Here is a 15,840-nt window from a genome sequence, read left to right on the forward strand (position 1 = left end):
AGACCCTACTACACCCACTTACTCACCCTTCAAAAACGAATTACGGCAAATATGGGCCATGTCGAGTAGAGATTGTGTATACTTCCCTAATGCCCCATTGAATTCATCATCTTTGATCAACTATTACATTACCTTGTTTCTACCTTCTTTCCATATTCCCTCATCCTACTACAACAGGACGTGGTCCTCTGTAGCTCAGCTGGTAGAGCACGGCGCTTGTAACGCCAAGGTAGTGGGTTCGATCCACGGGACCACCCATACACAAAAATGTATGCACGCATGACTGTAAGTCGCTTTGGATAAAAGCGTCTGCTAAATGGCATATTATTATTATTATTATAGGACAAAAATACAGTATCTTCTCCAGTAATAATACGAATTACATTTACATTTGACATTTTAGTCATTTAGTAGGCGCTCTTATCCAGAGCGACATACAGTTAGTGAGTGCATACATACAGTGAGGGAAAAAAGTATTTGAACCCCTGCTGATTTTGTACGTTTGCCCACTGACAAAGAAATGATCAGTCTATAATTTTAATGGTAGGTTTATTTGAACAGTGAGAGACAGAACAACAACAACAAAATCCAGAAAAACGCATGTCAAAAATGTTATAAATTGATTTGCATTTTAATGAGGGAAATAAGTATTTGACCCCTCTGCAAAACATGACTTAGTACTTGGTGGCAAAACCCTTGTTGGCAATCACAGAGGTCAGACGTTTCTTGTAGTTGGCCACCAGGTTTGCACACATCTCAGGAGGGATTTTGTCCCACTCCTCTTTGCAGATCTCCAAGTCATTAAGGTTTCGAGCCTGACGTTTGGAAACTCGAACCTTCAGCTCCCTCCACAGATTTTCTATGGGATTAAGGTCTGGAGACTGGCTAGGCCACTCCAGGACCTTAATGTGCTTCTTCTTGAGCCACTCCTTTGTTGCATTGGCCGTGTGTTTTGGGTCATTGTCATGCTGGAATACCCATCCACGACCCATTTTCAATGCCCTGGCTGAGGGAAGGAGGTTCTCACCCAAGATTTGATGGTACATGGCGCCGTCCATCGTCCCTTTGATGCGGTGAAGTTGTCCTGTTCCCTTAGCAGAAAAACACCCCCAAAGCATAATGTTTCCACCTCCATGTTTGACTGTGGAGATGGTGTTGTTGGTGTCATAGGCAGCATTCCTCCTCCTCCAAACACGGCGAGTTGAGTTGATGCCAAAGAGCTCGATTTTGGTCTCATCTGACCACAACACTTTCACCCAGTTCTCCTCTGAATCATTCAGATGTTCATTGGCAAACTTCAGACGGCCCTGTGTATGTGCTTTCTTGAGCAGGGGGACCTTGCAGGCGCTGCAGGATTTCAGTCCTTCACGGCGTTGTGTGTTACCAATTGTTTTCTTGGTGACTATGGTCCCAGCTGCCTTGAGATCATTGTCAAGATCCTCCTGTGTAGTTCTGGGCTGATTCCTCACCGTTCTCATGATCATTGCAACTCCACAAGGTGAGATCTTGCATGGAGCCCCAGGCCGAGGGAGATTGACAGTTATTTTGTGTTTCTTCCATTTGCGAATAATCGCACCAACTGTTGTCATCTTCTCACCAAGCTGCTTGGCGATGGTCTTGTAGCCCATTTCAGCCTGTGTAGGTCTACAATCTTATCCCTGACATCCTTGGAGAGCTCTTTGGTCTTGGCCATGGTGGAGAGTTTGGAATCTGATTGATTGATTGCTTCTGTGGACAGGTGTCTTTTTATACAGGTAACAAACTGAGATTAGGAGCACTCCCTTTAAGAGTGTGCTCCTAATCTCAGCTCGTTACCTGTATAAAAGATACCTGGGAGCCAGAAATCTTTCTGATTGAGAGGGGGTCAAATACTTATTTCCCTCATTAAAATGCAAATCATTTCTAACATTTTTTACATGCGTTTTTCTGGATTTTTTTGTTGTTATTCTGTCTCTCACTGTTCAAATAAACCTACCATTAAAATTATAGACTGATAATTTCTTTGTCAGTGGGCAAACGTATAAAATCAGCAGGGGATCAAATACTTTTTTCCCTCACTGTATATATATATATATTTTTTTCATACTGATCCCCAGTGGGAAACGAATCCACAACCCTGACGTTGCAAACGCCATGCTCTACCAACTGAGCTACACGGGAATTGTAAGCAATAGCAGATGAATCGATCACAAATACCACCACAAATCTAACAGACATTCTGATTCAAGTATTCTCCTCCTAACCCATGCTATGTAGAAAAAGGTTGGCTTCCCAGTGGCATATAATGGCTTGGCTTTGGACACCGATGGTTGACGTTACTAATTGCTCTGTCATCAGTGTTCTGTGGATTAATTAGCTGTTATTAATGGGCATGTGTGCTGCTGTGGATCTCTGACACTCCTTCAACACCTGCCCATGCTCCTGGCACCTCACAGCCCAACCCACAGCACCACTGAAGTGAACTCTGCTTTTCTGAAGGGTTGTCACTAGTTACCACATCCACTGTAGTATGAATGATGTAGTAGCCATGCTGGTTAAGTGTGCCTTGAATTATAAATAAATCACAGACAGTGTCACCAGCAAAACACCCTCACACCATCACATCTCCTCCTCCATGCTTTACGGTGGGAAATACACATGCGGAGATCATCCGTTCACCCACACGCGTCTCACAAAGACACGGCGGTTGGAACCAAAAATCTCAAATTTGGACTCCAGACCAAAGGACACATTTCCACCGGTCTAATGTCCATTGCTCGTGTTTCTTGGGCCAAGCACGTCTCTTCTTCTTATTGGTGTCCTTTAGAAGTGGTTTCGTTGCAGCAATTCGACCTGAAGGCCTGATTTACACAGTCTCCTCTGAACAGTTGATGTTGAGATGTGTCTGTTACTTGAACTCTGTGAAGCATTTATTTGGGCTGCAATTTCTGAGGCTGGTAACTCTAATGAACTTATCCTCTGCAGCAGAGGTAACTCTGGGTCTTCCATTCCTGTGGCGGTTCTCATGAGAGCCAGTTTCATCATAGCGCTTGATGGTTTTTGCGACTGCACTTGAAGAAACTTTCAAAGTTCTTGACATTTTCCGTATTGACTGACCTTCATGTCTTAAAGTAATGATGGACTGTCGTTTCTCTTTGCTTGTTTGAGCTGTTCTTCCCATAATATGGACTTGGTCTTTTACTAAACAGGGCTATCTTCTGTATACCCCCCACAACTGATTGGCTCAAACGCATTAAGAAGGAAAGAAATTCCACAAATACATTTTCAGGAAGCCACACCTGTTAACTGAAATGCATTCCAGGTGACTACCTCATGAAGCTGGTTGAGAGAATGCCAAGAGTGTGCAAAGCTGTCATCAAAGCAAAGGGTGGCTATTTTGATTTGTTTAACACTTTTTTGGTTACTACATGATTGCATATGTCTTATTTCATTGTTTGATGTCTTCACTATTATTCTACAATGTAAAAAACAGTAAAAAATAAAGAAAAACCCTTGAATGAGTAGGTTTGTCCAAACTTTTGACTGGTAGTGTATGTTATTAGCAGTGGTGGAAAAAGTACCCAAAAGTCATACTTGAGTAAAAGTATAGATACCTTAATAGAAAGTTACTCAAGTAAAAGTGAAAGTCACCCAGTAAAATACTACTTGAGTAAAAGTCTAAAAGTATTTGGTTTAAAATATACGTAAGCATCAAAAGTAAATATAATTGCTCAAATATACTTCAGGATCAAAAGTTAAAGTAATAATAGTAAGTATAAATCATTTGAAATTCCTTATATTTAGCAAAGCAGACGGCACCATTTTCTTGTTTTTAAAATGTACGGATAGCCAGGGGCACACTCCAACACTCAGACATTATTTAAAAAATATTTGTGTTTAGTGAGTCCGCCAGATGTGTTCTCTTGATAAGGGTGTGAATTTCACAATTTTCCTGTCTTGGTAAGCATTCAAAATGTAACGAGTACTTTGGATTGTCAGGGAAAATGTATGGAGTAAATAGTACTATATTTTCTTTAGGAATGTAGTGAAGTAAAAGTAAAAGTTGTCAAAAATATAAATAGTAAATTAAAGTACATATACCCCAAAAAACTACTTAAGTAGTAGATTTAAGTATTTTTACCTAAGTACTTTACACCACGGGTTATTAGCACCATTATTGAATAAAATAGAATAATATAGAATCTATTGATCCCAGGTTTGCCAGCAGCAGCAGATCTTAGGAAAGTTATAGAAAACTAAATCATAGAAAAGTGGTAATACTGTATATTGTTGACCATCCATACCTCCAAAGTAGGATCCATCTGAGAGCTTCATGCCCATGGATCCTTTGGTCAGGACACTGGTCACACCATGTTGGGTGAAGTACATCTTCTTGCCAATGGTGCCCTCCCTGATGATGTAATCTCCGGGCTGGAAGACCTCGAAGCGGAGCTTAGTCAACATGGCCGTCACAAAGTTGGGGTCAGCATTGGCAAACAGGGGCATGGACGCCACTAGCTTACGGCAAGTGAAGTTGACAATTTCCTAAGGGAAAATAACATGACTTTTACTGAATTGCAATTTTGTTAGGTCTAAATCTAACATAGCAAAGGTGTGGAAATGGCAACAATATGTATGGACTAATTTGGTGTGGTTGAATGACTTAGTAAAACAAGAGGCTTGTTAAGGGGATTATTTACAAAAGACAACGATGAAGCTTTGCAGAGAAATCAATTTCTTTTTGGTTCCTTTGTTCCATTTTTTCTGTTTGAGACCTTGTCAGGGTTTTGATGGTGTGTTTTGTTGTTTTACCTTCCGCAGTGGTTCATTAAGCTCTTCCAGGATGCTCTCCTCATCAAACATCTTGCCCTGGTATCTGTGCTCGTAGTAGTCATGGATTTTCTGTCGGAAGTCAGATGGCAGTTTGTGGAAAGACATGTACTGCTCCACTTGTTTGTACTAGAGAACGAGAGAGAGGGAGAGAGAAAGAAAGAGGGAAGAAGGAGGGGAAGAGACATATGAATCATGTTAAATGTAAACTGCATTCTGTTGATATGAATGGATAATGTGGAATATACTCTACAGCACCTGCTTATTAAAGGAACAGTTATTCCCCAAATTAAAGTTTGGGGGACAAAGACATATACAGTGGGGAAAAAAAGTATTTAGTCAGCCACCAATTGTGCAAGTTCTCCCACTTAAAAAGATGAGAGAGGCCTGTAATTTTCATCATAGGTACACATCAACTATGACAGACAAAATGAGAAAATGTTTTCCAGAAAATCACATTGTAGGATTTTTAATGAATTTATTTGCAAATTATGGTGGAAAATAAGTATTTGGTCAATAACAAAAGTTTCTCAATACTTTGTTATATACCCTTTGTTGGCAATGACACAGGTCAAACGTTTTCTGTAAGTCTTCACAAGGTTTTCACACACTGTTGCTGGTATTTTGGCCCATTCCTCCATGCAGATCTCCTCTAGAGCAGTGATGTTTTGGGGCTGTCGCTGGGCAACACAGACTTTCAACTCCCTCCAAAGATTTTCTATGGGGTTGAGATCTGGAGACTGGCTAGGCCACTCCAGGACCTTGAAATGCTTCTTACGAAGCCACTCCTTCGTTGCCCGGGCGGTGTGTTTGGGATCATTGTCATGCTGAAAGACCCAGCCACGTTTCATCTTCAATGCCCTTGCTGATGGAAGGAGGTTTTCACTCAAAATCTCACGATACATGGCCCCATTCATTCTTTCCTTTACACGGATCAGTCGTCCTGGTCCCTTTGCAGAAAAACAGCCCCAAAGCATGATGTTTCCACCCCCATGCTTCACAGTAGGTATGGTGTTCTTTGGATGCAACTCAGCATTCTTTGTCCTCCAAACACGACGAGTTGAGTTTTTACCAAAAAGTTCTATTTTGGTTTCATCTGACCATATGACATTCTCCCAATCCTCTTCTGGATCATCCAAATGCACTCTAGCAAACTTCAGACGGGCCTGGACATGTACTGGCTTAAGCAGGGGGACACGTCTGGCACTGCAGGATTTGAGTCCCTGGCGGCGTAGTGTGTTACTGATGGTAGGCTTTGTTACTTTGGTCCCAGCTCTCTGCAGGTCATTCACTAGGTCCCCCCGTGTGGTTCTGGGATTTTTGCTCACCGTTCTTGTGATCATTTTGACCCCACGGGGTGAGATCTTGCGTGGAGCCCCAGATCGAGGGAGATTATCAGTGGTCTTGTATGTCTTCCATTTCCTAATAATTGCTCCCACAGTTGATTTCTTCAAACCAAGCTGCTTACCTATTGCAGATTCAGTCTTCCCAGCCTGGTGCAGGTCTACAATTTTGTTTCTGGTGTCCTTTGACAGCTCTTTGGTCTTGGCCATAGTGGAGTTTGGAGTGTGACTGTTTGAGGTTGTGGACAGGTGTCTTTTATACTGATAACAAGTTCAAACAGGTGCCATTAATACAGGTAACGAGTGGAGGACAGAGGAGCCTCTTAAATAAGAAGTTACAGGTCTGTGAGAGCCAGAAATCTTGCTTGTTTGTAGGTGACCAAATACTTATTTTCCACCATAATTTGCTAATAAATTCATTAAAAATCCTACAATGTGATTTTCTGGAATTCTTTTTCTCAATTTGTCTGTCATAGTTGACGTGTACCTATGATGAAAATTACAGGCCTCTCTCATCTTTTTAAGTGGGAGAACTTGCACAATTGGTGGCTGACTAAATACTTTTTTCCCCCACTGTATATAAGCTAGTCCAAAATTTCCTAAAGTCAATATTCAACGCCATCTGTAGACAGCATAAGACAATGTTTGACAAATGTACATTCTAACCAAAATATTATTTCAAGGTCATACGGACATTAATACTAGTATTCAATGCATTGTGGTCGTTGTATTCATTCTCAAACAATTAGAATTCACCATAAACAACAGATTGCATATCTCTAAACCATGAGCTAAACATCTTTCAGTGGTATGTCTCCTATACCACATGGTGTACATTGAACATACAGGAAAGACTAGGAAGAGACGTTCACAGCCATCGCTTGATCTATATACAGTATCCTAGGTTGTTGAGGAAATGTGAAAGCTCCGGAAAGCTAGAGAAATGTATTAATACTCTACTGTGTCAGTGGAGATGTGTACCTGCTCTATTTAATGTACAGTTGAAGTCGGAAGTTTACATACACTTAGGTTGGAGTCATTAAAACTCATTTTTCAACCACTCCACAAATTTCTTGTTAACAAACTATAGTTTTGGCAAGTCGGTTAGGACATCTACTTTGTGAATGACACAAGTAAGTTTTCCAACAATTATTTACAGACAGATTATTTCACTTATAATTCACTGTATCACAATTCCAGTGGGTCAGAAGTTTACATACACTAAGTTGACTGTGCCATTTAAACAGCTTGGAAAATTCCAGAAAATGATGTCATGGCTTTAGAAGATTATGATAGGCTAATTGACATCATTTGAGTCAATTGGAGGTGTACCTGTGGATGTATTTCAAGGCCTACCTTCAAACTCAGTGCCTCTTTGCTTGACATCATGGGAAAATCAAAAGAAATCAGCCAAGACCTCAGAAAAAAAATGGTAGACCTCCACAAGTCTGGTTCATCCTTGGGAGCAATTTCCAAAAGACTGAAGGTACCACGTTCATCTGTACAAACAATAGTAAGCATGTATAAACACCATTGGACCACGCAGCCGTCATACCGCTCAGGAAGGAGACGCGTTCTGTCTCCTAGAGATGAACGTACTTTGATGCGAAAAGTGCAAATCAATCCCAGAACAACAGCAAAGGACCTTGTGAAGATGCTGGAGGACACAGGTACAAAAGCATCTATATCCACAGTAAAATGAGTCCTATATCGACATAACCTGAAAGGCCGCTCAGCAAGGAAGAAGCCACTGCTCCAAAACCGCCATAAAAAAGCCAGACTACGGTTTGCAACTGCACATGGGGACAAAGATCGTACTTTTTGGAAAAATGTCCTCTGGTCTGATGAAACAAAAATAGAACTGTTTGGCCATAATGACCATCGTTGTGTTTGGAGGAAAAAGGGGTTGGCTTGCAAGCCGAAGAACACCATCCCAACCGTGAAGCACGGGGGTGGCAGCATCATGCTGTGGGGGTGCTTTGCTGCAGGAGGGACTGTTGCACTTCACAAAATAGATGGCATCATGAGGAAGGAAACTTATGTGGATATATTGAAGCAACATCTCAAGAAATCAGTCAGGAAGTTAAAGCTTGGTCGCAAATGGGTCTTCCAAATGGACAATGACGCCAAGCATGGACAACAAAGTCAAGGTATTGGAGTGGCCATCACAAAGCCCTGACCTCAATCCTATAGAAAATGTGTGTGCAGAACTGAAAAAGCGTGTGCGAGCAAGGAGTCCTACAAACCTGACTCAGTTACACCAGCTCTGTCAGGAGGAATGGGCCAAACTTCACCCAACTTATTGTGGGAAGCTTGTGGAAGGCTACCCGACACGTTTGACCCAGGTTAAACAATTTAAAGGCAATGCTACCAAATACTAATTGAGTGTATGTAAACTTCTGACCCACTGGGAATGTGATGAAATAAATAAAAGCTGAAATAAATCATTATCTCTACTATTATTCTGACATGTCACATTCTTAAAATAAAGTGGTGATCCTAACTGACCTAAGACAGGGAATTTTTACTAGGATTAAATGTCAGGAATTGTGAAAAACTGAGTTTAAATGTATTTGGCTAAAATGTATGTAAACTTCCGACTTCAACTGTATATCCAACCACATGCCTGCTCTCAGTCAACATAAACCAATAAAACCCCGCCACAACTGTTTAACTGGTTACAGTAGTCCTATTATTGGACATGGAACCACTCTTTGGTATGATGATGACTGTATTCAGTGGAGGACATGGCTAATTATTAATGGGAGCAGCATGCATTTCTGTACTTGGATACTATTCTAAGAGGCTGTACGTTATTTTAAGTGGAATTGATGGGTATATGCACAGGGGTAGCTTACAATTCTGAACTGATGTTTGTAAAGCGGTAGCTGGCTAAGTATATTCTATGCTTATTCATAGAGAGAAGATCCCTGCTCAAATAGAATTGTAATGATTTACACCATTTTAGTTTAATTCAGTGCTTCCTTCGCTCTCTTTGAGGGAGCTGCCAATCAAATTGTGTGAATTGTGCTCGCTTAAAACACATTTTATGAAAGATATACTGTAGCTCCTTTAATGTTCACTAAGTGTACAAAATATTAAGAACACCTGCTCTTTCCATGACATAGACTGACCAGGTGAATCCAGCTGAAAGCTATGATCCCTAATTGATGTCACTTGTCAAATCCACTTCAATCAGTGTAGATGAAAGGGAGGAGACAGGTTAAAGAACAATTTTTAAGCCTTAAGACAATTGAGACATGGATTGTGTATGTGTGCAATTCAGAGGGTGAATGGGCAAGACAAAATATTTAAGTGCCGGGGTGTGGTAGTAGGTGCCAGGTGAACTGGTTTGAGTGTGTCGAGAACTGCAACGCTGCTAGGATCCCCCACCCAAAGGACATCCAGCCAATTTGACACAACTGTGGGAAGCATTGGCGTCAACATGGGTCAGGATCGCTGTGGAACGCTTTTGACACCTTGTAGAGTCCATGCCCCGACGAATTGAGGTTGTTCTGAGGGCAAAAGGGGGTGCAACACAATATTAGGAAGGAGTTCCTAATGTTTTGTACACTCAGTGTATAATGTCTTTGTTGCCGAACAGAAGAATAAACAGGGTATTTGCTCATCCATTGACGACGTTGTCTTGGTTTTATAAGAGAAGTAAATTGGGTTTTCTCCCAATTGGGTTTCAGTAAAAAATGCACACTCCTGTCACACCACAAAGCTAGAGGAGAGAGAAGAAAGGGTAGCCTAACCATGTGACTCACCTTGTGTATTAGAGCAATACAGTGAACAACACCCCTCCAACCACGGACAACCTTTTCCCTTTCCCTTTAGTTATAAAACGTGTGAATAAAGTACTGTACAAAAACAGATGCAGAAACAATGGGGAAATATGTTGTGTTTGTAATCAACAGCCTTGTTTTTCATACCACCCATTATGACATAATGGAGGGGGAAGTGTTAATGAATCTACACATGAATGAACCAACAGGAAGTTGTGGTCATATAGATTCAAAGTGAATAATTGACAAGCCACATGGACTGATAATAGTGTAGTGATGCTAGTCATATCTGATGTAGGAGGATGTTGCATAACCTCTCTCTCTGTGTGTGTGTGTGTGTGTGTGTGTGTGTGTGTGTGTGTGTGTGTGTGTGTGTGTGTGTGTGTGTGTGTGTACAGATTCAGGACTCACTAAGGAGTTCAGGGGCCAATCCAGCCACCACCCACATCAGGGGCTATATGTGCTTAGCTTTTTCATTGAACATACTGTCGAAGTTAGTCATACAGTGGATTGTCATAGTACTGATGTTTGTTTATACTGTCTGGCTCTGAATGCGAACAGTATTTTGTGGATCTTTTATTATGTTTTTCCATGCATGTCAATAGCCCATCCCAACAGGCAGGATTTATATGGATGTATGAATGGGAGGATAGAAGCAACAATGACCTCGCCCATAAGTGTCATGTGTGTGATGGGACGGCACCTTAACCAGGAAATGTGTCATTCAGTGGACTGGCTCTGAATGCGAACAGTATTTTATGGATCTTTCACAAGCCTACTGATATGACTACCTTGCTTGTAAATATTCCTTGCCACTTTATATCGACAATATGAAATATGTGCTCAAATTGACTGTTCCTGTCAAGTCAGCCATCAAGCAGGACATCAATCAAGGCTACACACGTAACATGGCCACTCCCATCATATAATCATGGCATCTAGGGAATAGGGTGTAATTTCAGATGCAATCCTTGTTTCTTTCAGACTGACAGAAGTGTATCGAACATTGGTGTATCCTTTCAACATATAGCATGCCTCACATAAGGCATGCATCACATCACCACATGTCAAATCAAATCAATGTTTATTTGCCACATGCGCCAAATACAACAGGTGTAGACATTACAGTGAAATGCTTACTTACAAGCCCTTAACCAACAATGCAGTTAAAATAAAAATAAAGTGTTAAGTAAAAAAATAAAAGCAAATAACTAAAGAGCAGCAGTAAAATAAAAGAACACACGTGTGTGGTTATGCAGTGAGGGGAATTCAGTATAGCGTTATCAGACTCGTAATACATGCACGCTCCATTCTTTAATCATTTAGAGTGCTGATGTTTTCCATGCATGTAATAGCCCATCCCAACAGGCAGGATATATATGAATGGGAGGATGGAAGCAACAATGACCTCGCCCGTAAGTGTCATGTGTGTGATGGGACAGCCCCTTGACCAGGAAATGTGTTTTGCCACTGCTGAGGAAGTGAGGTGACATGGGCAGTTTGATGTGATGAGATGGGACACTGTCTGCCTCCATCGCCTGAATTCAAACCATTACTCTCTTCAGGACAACACAGAGTACTTCCTCCCCAACCATCTTCCCTTTATAACTCTATCTCCTCTCTCTACCTTTATCTCCTCTCCACCCTTCTCTCCTTTCTACCATTCTCTACCTCTATCACCTCCGTACTGATCCCTCCTCTCTTTAACTCTCTTCTATATCTCTGTCATCTCTCTTACTCTCTCTCCTTTCTACCTCAATTTCCTCCCTCTTTGATCTACCTTTCCTCTACCCGTCATCCCTCGTTCTCTCTAGTCTCTTTCTCTTCTCTAGCCCTCTCTCCTCTCTCTGCCCTCTTCTCTCATCTCTACCCCTCCCCTTCTACCTCTCTTCATGTTTTGTTGTTGTTGTGAATAACTCGGAGGGCAGGTTGAGATAAAACAGAATGGAAGTCGGCCCGTAGGCCCGTTTGTGCCGTAGGGCAAGATGGCAGTTTCTTTGGGGTATGAATGTGCTTCCCTGTATCTCTGCCAGCAGTATTTCTGTCCTGATACAGGATAGAGTTCAATGTTCATGCTGACCCTGAGCTCACAGATTGGCTCTCTGTCTGTTGACTCTCTGCTAGAGTAGTCTTCCTGGGGGCTTGCGGTTGACAAGCCATGTAGATGTAGCCTATGATGCACTCTCCTCTGTTAAAGCACCTTCATTGTATTACAAGCACATTGGACACTGGACAAGTGACAGTGTAATACAATGGGAAGGTTACAGAGGGTAATGTCAGAAACAGAGTTGTGACCCTATGTAGGGCTCCAGTCCATGTAGAGGTGACGCACGCGCACACGCACACACACACACACACACACACATCTGGATACCTATAAGAACAAGTAGATGTTAATATCCTTCTCTCTAATTAACTATGTATGGAAATCCCCCTCTAAACATTTAATTAAATTATTTTGTTTTCCACATAATCCATTTTTAATCATAATCGAATTCATTCTTAATTAATTGCAATCGGTCATGGCATAAACATCCATGGAAGCATATAATTCTCACTCCTTGTACCTTCCTATAAAACATTTAGCAAAATCAATGTTTATAGATTATTTAGTAATGTCTATGATGCTTGTAATTTGTCATGCTTGAATGTTTAAAACGCTTATTAATATTTACGACTGCTTATAAAGTTAATCTAAATTGTTAAAAAATATTGCTTGTCTGGAGAGAGCAGTATTCAGTTCACTATCATTTTCCATAGTATTCAATATCAAGGTAGGTAGGACAATGTAAGGGTGTCTACTTTTCTAATGCTATGAAACCACTGCAGCAGGTAAAGGACGACCAAAGCTGTCTCACTTAAACTTGACAAATTCTTCTCTATTTGCAGCATGTCACTAACAATAAAGACACATCGGGATAATTACCCACAAACCCACTCATTCAATCAACCTGGGGATAAGATGGTGAGTTCTGCTAAAGTGATGGCTCTAAATTCACTATGTGACACTCACAATTATACACTTGCCTCACTATTTCTATTCCAAGGCTTTGGAGGACGTTGCCTTTTATCAACTGCCAGTTCTACGAGTTTGACAATTTTTTGAAAACTGGAAGTTGTAATTGGAATAAAGAGAACGGAGAATATGAAGGTCAGCGGCATCATTTGAATCAAACAATTCCCCCTAAAACATAAACTCCAAACTGAGACAGAAGTGAAATGATGGCTATGGTGGACTGATGCAGGGGAATTAAATAACATAAAGCTTCAAACCTCTCATCATCTACACATCCCAATTCTATTATTTCTACAGGTCCATTCAGATTTCAACAAGGTATCACAGTTTGACTTCAAAATGTGACGTTGGTCCACGTTTTTCAAAACATCTATGGTGATGTCAAGGTCGTTTAAGTTGAGACATTGTTACCTAACTCCTCAAATTGAAACCAAAAACACTCTCATCGTGCTGGGGGTTTCACATCTTTTTAAGGGTTATGGTTTGGGATAGGGTTAAAATAGGGTTACGTTTAGGAATTTATTCTGAGTGATTAAATTAACGGTAAAAATTTGGATAGGGCTTAAAACAGAAAAACAAAACAATTATTGCCTACCACTGCGATTGAACACGCAACCTAACGCCGGAGCGCAGCTTTTACGCCCATCCACTATCCCTGTCCACTTCGCCCTAGCAAAAGCCGCCGGCCTACTTGAAGGTAATAGCGCTCACCGTTGCCCCTAGTGGCTGGTTTTGAAGGCAATTCTAGACATTCTTGGGACCTGGATGGATGTCTAACTTCGACTTCAAACTAGAGCGACCTCCCAGCAGATTTACCATGAAGGCCAAGAGCAGTAGTGTAGTGGTGCCTGGAGAAGTGGGTATACTCTAATTTTGCAAAACATTTCCCAAACAACCCACCCGGCGAAGGAAAGGCGCCCTGTGTGAAATATTCTATGAGAAAAAGTGACATACATTCTGAATTACCTAAAATGATAAATCCCATATTGGTCTTTCACAGTCAGGCCAACCCAAGCTGTACTGTGCAAATAGGCTAATTGTAGGCCTACTATTGAAACAGCTAAATGAGGCTGTCAACGGAGTTAGAAATTCACAGGTTTCCGATTTTTTCACTTTTTTTTAAGGTTTTTGCTCTCAGTCACATTTGTATCATAACAATACTTAAACCACATTAGGAGACCACTTTTGAGGTCTGTGAAAAATCTAATACATTTAGATTTTTTAGTGTAGTTACCCTTTAATTCAAGTGTACAGGCACCTCGGCACCTTTGGTTAGAGGTGTTTCTGGAGTTTGCAAAACAAATGGCCACTGGATTGGTGGAAATAATCATGATATCATTCTGCCAGGTATGCATAGGCTACTTGGCTACCGCAAAACTTTAATGAATAGCCCGGCTGTTTATTTGCTTAAATCACTGAGGAGAAAAAGGGGGTACAAATACAAAAATAAATCACTGAACACTACAGGCCCTTATTAGAGACAGGCTTCTATTTGAGCCAGGCGTCTTTTTCCTTAATGCACACAGCTATTGCTTATTTGTATTTAGACTGGGATGCTGACGGGAGAGGTTGTGTTTTCTCTAGCAGGAGGTAAGCTTAGCTTCTTATATGGTGTTGAGTAAAGCTTAAACCATGTATTTAGATTGTAGGTAGGTATTGTAGTTAGGTATTATAGGTAGTTTACTCAGGTAGTTATTGAAGGTTATTGTAGGTAATTATTGTAGGTAAGGACTGTATTCGGCGGACTCCGGCGAAGCACGAGGCTAGCCTACCCACTACTTGGACCAACAAAGCTAGCTAGCTAGCGGGTAGCTACCGGTAACTTTTAGCAACTGTGGTTAGCTGTTTCCAATGTTATTTCACGCTTAAGAGTACCTGTAATTGAGCCAGCTAGCTGCCACCTTCAGCTGTTTTTCTAACCTCATTATCATTAACGTTAGGTGGTTGGTAGCTGCTGTACTTAATTTCGGCTACTGATTGCAGTCTGCCAGTTTGGCTTTATACATAGCTTGGGCTTTGTCGAGTAAGGCTTAAACTATGTATTTAGATTGTAGTTAGGTACTATAGGTAGGCATCGTGGGCTGTATATTATTAAGTAGTATAGGTAGGCATCGTGGGCTGTTGTGGGTAGCTGTTGTGTAGTTATTGTAGGTTACTTTTGTATTCGGCGGTGCCGGATGTAGCACGAAGCTAGCTAGCTAACTCACCTCCTGGATTAGCTGGCGAGTTGCTATTAGCAACGGTTGCAACTAAAAACAATATCCTTTTAGCCAGCTACATTCGTTCGCAGCGACGCCATTTTTCAAACAAAGTCAACACAGTAGCCATTGCTAGCCAGCCAACACTACCAGCAGGCTGTGGTAGCTAAATACAATATCTTTGTGCTAGCTACCCAACGTTTAATCGTTGCTGCGTTATGAAAGGTAAGCTTGGCTTCTTATATGGTGTTGAGTTAAGCTTAAACCATGTATTTAGATTGTAGGTAGGTATTGTAGTTTGGTATTATAGGTAGCTTACTCAGGTAGTTATTGAAGGTTATTGTAGGTAATTATTGTAGGTAAGGACTGTATTCGGCGGACTCCGGCGAAGCACGAGGCTAGCCTACCCACTACTTGGACCAACAAAGCTAGCTAGCTAGCGGGTAGCTACTGGTAACTTTTTGCAACTATGGTTAATTGTTTCCAATGTTATTTCATGCTTAAGAGTACCTGTGATTGAGCCAGCTAGCTGCTACCATTCAGCTGTTTTTCTAACCTCATCCGAGGCATTAACGTTAGGTGGTTGGTAGCTGCTGTACTTAATTACAGCTACTGATAACAGTCTGCTGTAGTTTACAACAATTCTAATTTCTAAAGTGGAAGTTGGGAGAGTTTTACTCGGGTGG

The 15,840-nt window shown here is 41.2% G+C and overlaps 1 protein-coding gene across 1 annotated transcript in view; it reads right to left on the reverse strand.

The window, feature by feature from the left end:
* The window catches only part of LOC121577134 (potassium/sodium hyperpolarization-activated cyclic nucleotide-gated channel 2-like), a 109,961-nt gene that overhangs the window by 20,127 nt on the left and 73,994 nt on the right, over window positions 1-15,840 (reverse strand). The window contains exons 4-5 of the mRNA XM_045223588.1: window positions 4,792-4,938; window positions 4,284-4,524 (exon numbers count right to left, since the gene is read on the reverse strand). Of these exons, the coding sequence (XP_045079523.1) occupies window positions 4,284-4,524; window positions 4,792-4,938 (388 nt within the window). The remainder of the gene's footprint in view (window positions 1-4,283; window positions 4,525-4,791; window positions 4,939-15,840) is intronic.

The sequence above is a fragment of the Coregonus clupeaformis genome, chromosome 11 (genome assembly GCF_020615455.1).
Source record: "Coregonus clupeaformis isolate EN_2021a chromosome 11, ASM2061545v1, whole genome shotgun sequence".
Lineage (NCBI taxonomy): Eukaryota > Metazoa > Chordata > Actinopteri > Salmoniformes > Salmonidae > Coregonus > Coregonus clupeaformis.